The 10,705-nt window shown below is 40.3% G+C and overlaps 1 protein-coding gene across 1 annotated transcript; it reads right to left on the bottom strand.

Annotated features, from left to right (window-relative positions):
- Positions 1–2,029: 2,029 nt before the first annotated feature.
- Positions 2,030–5,661, bottom strand: LOC140008722 (uncharacterized). Its single transcript, XM_072053577.1, has 6 exons — positions 5,526–5,661; positions 5,076–5,215; positions 3,915–4,824; positions 3,046–3,410; positions 2,713–2,853; positions 2,030–2,296 (listed from the first exon to the last, which is right to left on the bottom strand). The coding sequence occupies exons 1-6, from the start codon at positions 5,659–5,661 to the stop codon at positions 2,030–2,032; spliced, it is 1,959 nt and encodes a 652-aa protein (XP_071909678.1).
- Positions 5,662–10,705: the final 5,044 nt, after the last annotated feature.

The following is a 10,705-nucleotide window of genomic DNA, read 5'->3' as shown; positions in this document are numbered from 1 at the left end:
TCTTGAACAAGGTTTCAAGCTCAACATTTATCACGCACAAGAAAAACACTCATGCAAACGAAGGGAAACAAGGCAGAGAGTAGGCATAAAAACAGATTTCTTGCGGCAATTTTTTGCAAAAAGAAATTATCATCCAAATATTCCTTGACAACACTGAGCACTCGAATTAGCAAGTGAACTTTGAGCTGTTGCCCGGAAACACAAGCTGCAACAAAACGTACCTTGCGGCCAAGCAAAAGACAATCAAATAGAAACTGAAATAAATAAAGTTTCAAATCTGCAACTCTAAGCTAACAACCACGAAGTTCATGCGAAGTAGCGTACAACTGGATAGATTTAACTTCAGTATTTCCATAGGATGCAATAAAACAACACAACCAAGTGCCATGAAACCTGCCGAAATCTTAAACTCTAGCCCTTAAAGATATCAGTCCCAAACCAGAGAGTAAATACCCAATGCATGGTTAAGATTCAAGTCCCTCCCGGTTTCAAAATGCATCCACGAAAAAAAAAAAACAATTTTCTTCACTGACTTGAACTGATAGCATACGCTGACCTTAACCCAAAAAAACCATCTCAGATATTTATCAAGCTTCCTAAAACTATCACCAGAAGGTAACTTTGAACGCACATCTGATAAAAAACTGAGTATGGGAGGAGCTCGTCAGACCTCAAATTCATCCTTTAGTTTCAAAGGTAGAGACTTTTCAGGCACATTTTAACACCAGACGCTGTTTCATGGCATTTCTCTCAAGTAGACAACAAAGCAGATAGGTCAAAATGAGCAACCGCAGCAACAAAACAAAGGAAAAGAAACTGACGTGCCCGAACTGCTGCAACAAGTTGAAAGATTCAATCTTGTTGCAGCAAACTCTTAATCTAAGGATCTAAAAACAAAAGGCTATACTCACGAAAGGAACTTCAACATCAGCCATCAAGGATACCAAATAAACTTGTGATCCACATAGTTTAGAAGCTGTCTATGAGAAAAAGGCAAGAACTTACAGTGTCCATTTTGATGACGGTCGACAGCAAGCAGCAACGGTGGTTGATTCCGGTAGGTAGCGGCTGTCTCAGATGGCACCAGATTCTTCTCTTCTCTACTTCACTCCCAGTTCGTCCTTGTTTTCTGCCTTCCCTCTCAGCCGCCGTCAACTAGAGCGCTCATCAGACCTCCCCTCCTCTCCTGGTTTCACTCCCACTCAGCCGCTAACTAGCCTCTCGGTCTCCTCTCTCTGGTTTCTTTTTTTCCAGCCGTTCCCCCCAGAATTCCTTAGCCGTTCCTCTCTCTCACTCTCGGCTCTTTTCTCTCTAGCTATCCACGCCGTCAATAGCCTCTCTCTGATTTCTTTCTACCCTCCAAACCTAGCCGCCCCATTATCTCTTCAAACGTCACCTATCTCTTCTCCCTCGGCTGCTCCCCTTCAGATTTTTTTTAGCCATTCCAATCCCCCCTCAAAGCTGCGTTTCTTGTTCTATTTATACTAGAAACCTGCTCTCAAACCCTCACCTGAAAGGTGAGGATGAGAGTGGAGGCTTTACTGGGCATCTTAGAGCCCTCCGATGGGCATGTGCGACTGTCCTTGCAAGCTACGTTTCCTCAGCTTGCATGTAAAAATTTTTTTTTTAACAATAATAATGCAAAAATAATATTTTAAATAAAAGCAGATAATAAGAAGAAAACTCGGAATAAAAGATAGAAAATAAAATGCCTAACAACAAATTATGTTTGATTGATGATTTTTCGTTTTCCCCTTTTTTTTTCCTTTTTTTTCTCTTTTTTCTTTTCTTTTTTCCTTCTTTTCCTTTTTTCATATTTTTTCCAAGAAAACATTGAATTTAAATCAAAACAACTAAAACATAATTTTTGAATGCTTTTTCTTTTTCCCGAGAAATTCTATGCTAAAGCTTAAAAATAAAATAATAAAATAAAATAAAAACTAAAAACTAAAAAGTGAATAAACCTAGCACGACAAATAAAAAATTAAGACAAAAATAGTAAATGCAAATTACACTAAAATATTGGTGTCTACATCTGCCAAAAACGTGAGACAAACCTTGGATCACGATCAGACACAATGCTTATATGAATACCATGTAATCTCATGATCTCTTCTGTGTACAACTTGGCCAATTTTTCCAAAGAAAAGCTCATGCTCATAGGTAGGAAATGTGCGGACTTGGTAAGCCTGCCAACTATCACCCAAACCGCATCAAATCCTTTTTGATTTCGAGGCAATCCCGTTATAAAATCCATGGTTATGTGTTCCCATTTCCATTCGAAAATTTCTAGTGGCTGCAATAAACCAAAAGGTTTCTGATGTTCAGCTTTTACTTGTCGGCATATCAAACATTTTTGTACAAATTCTGCCACGTCCTTTTTCAAACCGTCCCACCAGTATAACTCTTTCACATCGTGATATATTTTGTTCACTCCTGGATGTATAGTATACCTCGATCGATGTAATTTTTCTAGAATTTCTTTCCTTAACCCTTCATCAACTGGAACCACAATTCGATTTCGAAACCTTAACTCTCCTTCAGACCCTAATTTAAAGTCTAGGGTTTCTCCTTTTTGCAACTTCCCCAACTTGTTCTGGATTATAGGGTCTGTTTTCTGTGCCTCCTTAACACGCTCCAATAATGGTGACTTCAACAATAGGTTCCCAAATAAAACTTCAATTTCTCCAAGCGAGCGTTCCAACTACTAACCTCTTCTAACATGTCCCATTCTTTTACCATTAACCCCGCTACTTGGGCTTTTCTATTTAGAGCGCCTGCTATCACATTGGCTTTTCCAGGGTGGTAGTTGATAGAACAATCATAATCCTCTAAAAATTCTACCCATCGCCTCTGTCTCAAATTCAATTCCTTTTGGGAGAACAAGTACTTAAGGCTCTTGTGGTCCGTATAAACTTCAAAGGTCACACCATACAAGTAATACCTCCATTTCTTTAAGGCAAATACCACTGCGGCCAGTTCTAGGTCATGCGTTGGGTAATTTTATTCGTGAGGTTTCAATTTTCTAGAGGCATAGGCAACTACCTTACCCTTTTGCATTAGTACGCATCCTAGACCTTCCCTAGAGGCATCAGAGTATATGACATAACCTTCTACTCCATCAGGCAACGCTAAAACAGGAGCTAATGTTAAGCGCTTCTTTAACTCCTGAAAGCTCGATTCGCACTTCGAAGTCCAAATGAACTTATTATTTTTCTTTGTCAGCTCTGTCATAGGTCCAGCAATCTTCGAAAAGTCCTTGATGAACCGCCTGTAATAACCTGCTAGACCCAAGAAACTTCTGACCTCTGTTGGAGTTTCTAGCTGCTTCCACATTGTGACTGCCTCAACTTTTGCCGGATCCACGGCAATTCCATCTTTAGAAACTTTGTGCCCCAGAAAAGAAATTTCTTCCAGCCAAAACTCGCACTTGCTAAATTTAGCATACAATTTATGCTCTCTTAAGATCTGCAGAACTATCTCCAAGTGTTTAGTATGTTCCTCTCAAGTCTTAGAATATACTAGGATATCATCAATAAAGACTACTACGAATTGATCCAGGTACTTTTTAAAGACTCTCTGCATTAAGTCCATGAAGGCAGCTGGTGCATTGGTTAATCCAAATGGCATGACTGCAAACTCAAAATGTCCATATCTTGTATTAAAAGTAGTCTTAGGTATGTCTTCCTTCTTAATTTTTAACTGATAATACCCTCGCCTCAAATCCAGCTTGGAGAAAACTACTGATCCTTGCAGCTGGTCGAATAAGCTGTCAATCAATGGTAGAGGGTATTTATTTTTAATTGTACCTTCATTTAATCCCCGATAATCAATACACAACCTCAAACTTCCATCCTTTTTCTTAACAAATAGAACAGGTGCTCCCCATGGCGAATCACTTTCTCTAACAAAACCTCTCTCCAATAAATCCTGTAATTGAGTTTTCAATTCTTTTAGCTCTGCAGGAGCCATTCGGTATGGAGTCTTAGAAATCGGAGCCGTTCCCGGCACCAGTTCAATCTTGAACTCCACTTCTCTCTCTGGAGGTAATGTTTTTAATTCTTCGGGAAACATATCTATAAATTCCCTTACCACTGGTACATCTTCCAACTTAACCTGGTCACTGGGTACGTTAATCAGGAAAGTTAAGAAACCTTGCGCTTCATTATACAACATTTTCCTTGCCCGAACTCTCGAAATCATAGCAGACGATGCTAACCTGCCTTTCACATCCAATTTCAGAATTGTTTCCCCGGGAATCCAAAATTCTACCACTTTTGCTTTGCAATCAAGCTTAGCATGGTATTGAGTTAGAAAATCCATTCCTATAATAACATCATAACCTTTTATGTCCAAACTGACTAGATCTACTAGCATCCTACGCTCTCCAATCCAGAATTCGCAATTCTTATAGGCCAGGCTAGTGATTATGCTTTTATTACCCATGGGTGTCCTAACTTCAAGATCAAAGGGTAATCTGACAGGGTTTACATCCATTCCGGACATAAAAGTTGGATTCACAAATGAATGAGTTGCGTCAGGATCAATTAGTACTCTAGCTAATCGGTGAAAGATTGGAAGAGTACCTTCCACGACTTCCGAAGAATCAGGTACGGGTCGGTCGTCTATGGCGTACACCCTGGCAGGAACCTTCGGCCTACTTCCTCCAGAAGTAGTTTGTCTAGCACTCGGGGTACCACCTTCTTGGTTTTTTGGACAACCGGCAATCTGGAGTTCACTGCTTCCGCACCTCAAGCACTTTTCTTCTTTTCTCCAGCATCCGTCCTCAGTATGGCCAGCTTTCCTGCAATACCCACCAGTTACCTGAGGGGTTGCCACACGACCTCCTTGCGAGGCGTTCCTAGGTTGACCCCTTCCACTTGGTCCTTTTCTAACTCTGATATCTCTCCACCCGGTACCTCTTGCCCCAGCTCCTCTCGCTAGAGCGCCTCGTGTGCTCCAGGACTATTTACTCCACCCGTTCCTCGACCCACTTTGGCCGGTGGAGCATTTGCATACGTCGGTTCCCGATTGCTACTAGAGGCAAACCTTTTCTTGGCCTAGAAAGATTTTACTTGAGCTCTGGCAACTTCAACCCTTTGAGCTCTCTCTACAGCATTAGCAAAAGTGTCTATCCGGACAGCAGCTAATCCCTCATGGATCTCCACGTTTAGTCCCTGCACAAACCTCCTTATACGCCTTTGCTCCGTGGCCACTAATTCAGGAGCATAACGGGACAATTTCATGAGTTGAATCTCATATTCGGCGACACTCACCGCCTCCTGCCTACACTTGATGAAGTCATCCTCCCTTTTCTCTTGGATGAGAGGAAGAAGGAACTTGGCGTTAAACTCCCTTGTGAAGTTCGCCCAAGTCCAAGGAATATGGTTCCTGTCCCAATTAACCCTAACTAGGTTCCACCAGGAACGAGCAACTCTCTCAAACTGGAATGCTGCAAAAGTCACGTGTCTCTCCTCCGCATAGTTTAGAGCTGCAAAAAATGTCAGAGATCCTCTCCCACCAACCTTCTGCTACCTCAGGTTCTGGTCCTCCATAAAACTTAGGAGGTCCAAACTTCAAGAATCTCTCTAATGCCCGATCCTCAGTATTGATTGGGCCTCCTTGGTGATGCACTGGTCCAAGGGCCTGGTGCTCAGTCATGCGCTCTAACACATCAGTTATTCTATTGATCGCGGTGGCCACTGGGTCTCCGACCACGCCCTCTTGACCATGGTTTTAATTGACCTCAGGTTCCCTATCACCACCAACCTCGGGGTGTTGTCTAGTTGATCTCCCACGTTCTCTACCTCTAACTCGTCGATCCATAGTCTAATTATGCCTATTGATAAAAATAAAGCAATTAAGCCAGAATATTTTAATTAATTACTTTAAATTTTTTTTATAACATCAACACGAACATTGAAGAAAAGGAAAATAAAACACTTAACATATAATCACATACCGAGGTTCATACAAATAGCAAGTTAGGGTGCTTTCCAAAAGTATAGCACACGAGTTTAACAAATATATACAAACAATCCCTTAAACCAAAAATAGGGATGTAGTGCCTCAAAAGTAGGCCATCCAGCTAGATAAAATACTATGACCTAAACTAGTGTCACGCTATCTAACCCTGGATACTTAGTTACAAGCAGATCAAACCTAATCTAACCCTCAGTAGGGCTGCCAGGGGCAACGTCCTCCTCAGGGTCCTCCTCCGGGTCCTCCTCCAGATCCTCCTCAACACCCGCCTGAGCAGTACCCTGAATGATACCCATGACCTCGTCTATCATCATAGTGGCGTCAGCCCTAATACCCGCACTCCTATCTTGTACCTCCTCAGCTACTCGAGTCAATCGAGACCTCTGTCTCTCTAACTCCTCACGAGCAGCCTCTGACCTAGCCCTCTTGGCTGCTAACCTCTGCTCTAGCTCGGCTATGCGGTCAAGCTGAGTGTCAACCATGATGCTCAATTCCTCGACGTCCTGGGTCAAAGTGTGGTTAGCGTCCCTCAACTGGTGACGCTCGTCGTCTAAAGACAGCACTAACTCGTTAGGGTAGGCATATGTGACCCTACACTGACATCGGGGGTACCTATCAGTTGGTGTATAACGTATACGAGATCCTCCGCCTCGTGGCCTATAGGAGATGGACCTAAGAGGCTCTACATGTCCATTAGCCAATCCGTTACCATTAGCATGTCCGTTTCCGTTTTCCATACCTGCAAAATAACCAAAAATCCAAAAGTTAATGCTTAGATAGCTAACTTGCTCAAGTACTACTTAGAATATGTCTAATTATCTCGCTTCTTAACTCTAAAAAGATTCAGGGTTCCTAACACACCTAATATATCTTTCAAGTAATTTCTCTAACCTAGGCACTGATACCACCTGTGATGGCCCCACTTCTCCCTAAGGCGAACCAGAGGGCTGACGGGTCGCCTGCCTAGCTCTCGCCAGGAATCACGCAAGGAAATCGACTAAACCTCTCCGACGTATAACTTAAACCAAAACAAAATTCGTCACCCGAACAAGCCAACCATTAAAACGACTACAATACTAAGAACATATTAACTTCAGAGATAACATTACCATTGGACAACTGAACATCCACTCTTAAGTATGCCTCCAATCATTTTAAAAATAACTACGCTTATACATTACAAACCATAAAGTGAAATCATAAAGTTCAAAGACATCCATACAAGTCAAACAAAATTCAGGGTTTGCACTTTTCCAGCTTCAAGTGGCAACCCTAGACGAAAGATACAAAGTCCGATTCAAAACAACATTCATAAAAGGTAAAGGCAGACTTCAGGTCTCTTGAATGCCAAAACCTGTTCAGGAAAACAAATAACGTGGGGTGAGCTAAAGCTCAGTGGTGCCCCAAACATGCAATCATATAAAACAAATAGAAAATAATAACACCAAACTTAAATTCATCAAGTAGGAAAGCGTATAACAACACAGAGTAGGATACAGGGCTCTCAGGAGCCATTTTTCCACGAACTTGATCAAAATTAACCGCAGTTGACCATCCGTCAACTTTCACTATCTAAAGTCCATGTAGATTTTTTTTTATCTTAACACGCTCCAACCAACTTACTCCCACCGGGCCCGTTCTTCTCACGAGAGGGTTTGGTATTACTCGAGTATACCTCTTTAAAGCCTAGTCGAGGAATTCACCCAGCGACGGCACAGCAAGTGGTTACCAAGTCAGGATAAGAGGCCCTCCCACCCTAAGGTGTGGTACATTCCCCTGCCTGGCAGTTGAGTTGACGAGTCCAGGCTCCAGTCAACAATCGCAAGGTTTTGATACTTGAGTTAGGATAAAAGGCCCTCCCACCCTAAGGTGTGGTACATTCCCCCACTCAGTACTTAACTAGTGCAAGCAAGATCTCGAGAAAATATTTCAAGTAAATAACCACTCGAAAGGCTAATGCGATAAAGTACACACTGCACACTTCGATGGATCAGAAAAGCCACATTCCAATTACCACATAACAGTCAAGAAAGCTCTTTAACAAGTTAATCATATAACAAGTACGGACACTCACCAAAAGTGAAATTCAAAGGTCAAGCTAGGAATCGAAGTCCACGTCCTCGCTAAACCCTAAAAGACCAAGTTTTAAAACTATAAGTTTTACTACACAAGTTCTTGATTTATATATAAAAGATTATCTGGTATATAACTAGTTTATTTTCTCGAAATAACTCAACAATTCTCTTAGAATTAAAACTAGTAAATGTGATAAAATATTTCGTATGGTTTCTTTGAAATACTTTTCTTTCTAGAGGTGCAACTAGAACTAATACACTTCACATAAGTTTTCTTGCCGAACAAGTTTTCTACGCTTTTCATTTAAAGTTATTGAAATCTCGTATTTTTGACAATTTTCCTCTAAAACAACTAGCCAAGGACAATTTTACGAAAAACCTAGAGTTTAGAAATTAGTGCAATTATTTCCTAAAAGTAATAAGGCTAACTTAAGCAAAGAAAAGAATTAACTAGTTGGCAAGGTTTTAAAAGTCCCGACACTTGAATTTTAGCATTATCGTACTATACTCAATTTTTATAACTTGATACTAGGACAAACTATTTCAACAAAGCTTGGTTAAAAGGTACTCGAGTTCAAAGGACCAAAACGGACCTCACGATTCCAATTCATTTGCACATTATATTCCAAGTCGCCAATATAGCACAATCACAATTCAAACATCAATTTCACTAGGGCTTCATCAATCATTAGCCCTAGGTCTCAACAAGTACAATTCTAATCAAAAAATTAAACAAAGAAAGCCAAGACATCCAAACAATTCCAAACCACAAATCATGGACCTTACAAGTACATTTCGGCCAAACCACTTAAACAATTCCACCAAAAATTTAACTCTTGTAAAAATTAATTAAATGGCCAAGAGCTTCATCAATCATTAACTCTTGACAACAAACAATCACTTCCTACTACAATTCAACCAGAATTTCAACCCAAAACAAAAAGGAAAGTCACGGCCAACTTAACACACAAATAACTCTAGAAATTCAGATTTTCTTTTTTTTTTCTTTTTTTTATCCACGGCTCATTTCAGCTACATGCATGACCAAATAATCAGTTAACTATCAGTTTTAATTCAAAGCCAAGTTCGAACATCATCAAAAGTCACCATCCAACCAGAATTTCATCCAAGTCTTCTCGGTTGGCTTGCATGCAAGCAGATTCTGTATCCCTTCAATTTTCTTACTTACTCACGGCTGATTAACCTCATGCAAAGCATAATCATCCAGTTTTTAGTTAGTTAAACACACACCTAATCTCAGATCACCACAAATTGACCAATTAAAGCTGCAATTTCCAGCTCAAACTCTCGGCAACTCCAATTTCTTTCAAAATCAGATTCCTTGTGACTTAATCTATCATCCAACCGCACCACCCTCATATGCATGCCCATAAACAACTTCATCTACCCATAATTAACTAGTCTAAGACCGGAATTTACCTCAGCTTGAAGCTCAACTCACGAGACAAGCAGCTGCAATTTTTTTTTCTCTCTCAGTTTGCTAAGGAGCTCGGTACGGCTGGACTGAGCTTGGTTAGTGCAGGCTGTGGGATTGGTTGTTGGGTTGATCACAACTGGTTGCAGATGAGAAAGAAAATGGACAGCTCGGCAGTGATGAAGGAGATGAAGACAGATAGCTCGCACAACTACCTCTTGCTCTCTCTCTCTCTCGGACAGTTCAAAAATGCAGCTCACCGACTCTCCCTCTCTCCCTTGATCAAGCTTACAAACAAAATGGAGGAAGTTTGGCTCTCGATCCTCTTCACCAGCTCATGTATGGAATGGAGGAAGAACGGCAAGTCTCCCTCTTTTCCCTCTAGCTTATGGATAAAAAGAAAAGAAAATAAAGAGCTCGCCTCTCTCCCACTTCACTCTCGGACAGTTCGTGGCAGACAAAGGAAATGGAAATGTAATGCTGTGGTGATTTGGGGTTGGTAGAATGGAATGCGTGTAGTGGAATGTATATAGTGAAGTGTGTCTAGTGGAGCTGAGCCGGCATTATAGTAGAAAAAAAATGCTGGAGTGGAGCATGGAACCGACATAGATGGAAGTGCTGGATTTAAAGCTTAACCAAGGAGGTTCCATGGCTGCATGGTTAATTTGAGATGAAGGCTATTTTGGTCTTTTAACATCTTGTTCGACCCTCCACTTAAGTCCTCATTCATAACTAATTCCAAAATTTTACCCCAAATGTAATTTGATAGCCTACTAGTATACTAATCTCGCAAAAAATTCAATTATCGAAATTTTTACGTCCTAAGTGTAATTATAAAGGGTTTTGACCTAAAAACGATTTCATCTTAATTCTAGGTTCCCGTTGACACTTAACGTTATTAACACTTAATATTAGCTATCGGAATTCAAAGAATTAATATTAAAGCAATAAAATAATCTACATCAAGAAGTATTAATTTAACTTGGCAAGAATCAAATAATTCAATATTTTGCACAATTAAATTATTTGTAACCTAAAAAAAATATTTTTACATACTTATTTAAGAGCAAATAATGATAAAATTCATTAAAAGTCTAAAATGCAAATGCAATATGTATATATATATATAAATATATAGATATGTATTATTATTTTTTTTAAGGTTCTCACACCCAATGCCTTTTCTAATTTCTCGATTTTTCTTGCATCTTTC

Source organism: Coffea arabica, chromosome 6c (assembly GCF_036785885.1).
Source record: "Coffea arabica cultivar ET-39 chromosome 6c, Coffea Arabica ET-39 HiFi, whole genome shotgun sequence".
Classification (NCBI taxonomy): Eukaryota; Viridiplantae; Streptophyta; class Magnoliopsida; order Gentianales; family Rubiaceae; genus Coffea; species Coffea arabica.
The sequence above is the reverse complement of the archived record's forward strand: the minus strand, read 5'-3'. Positions and strand labels throughout refer to the sequence as shown.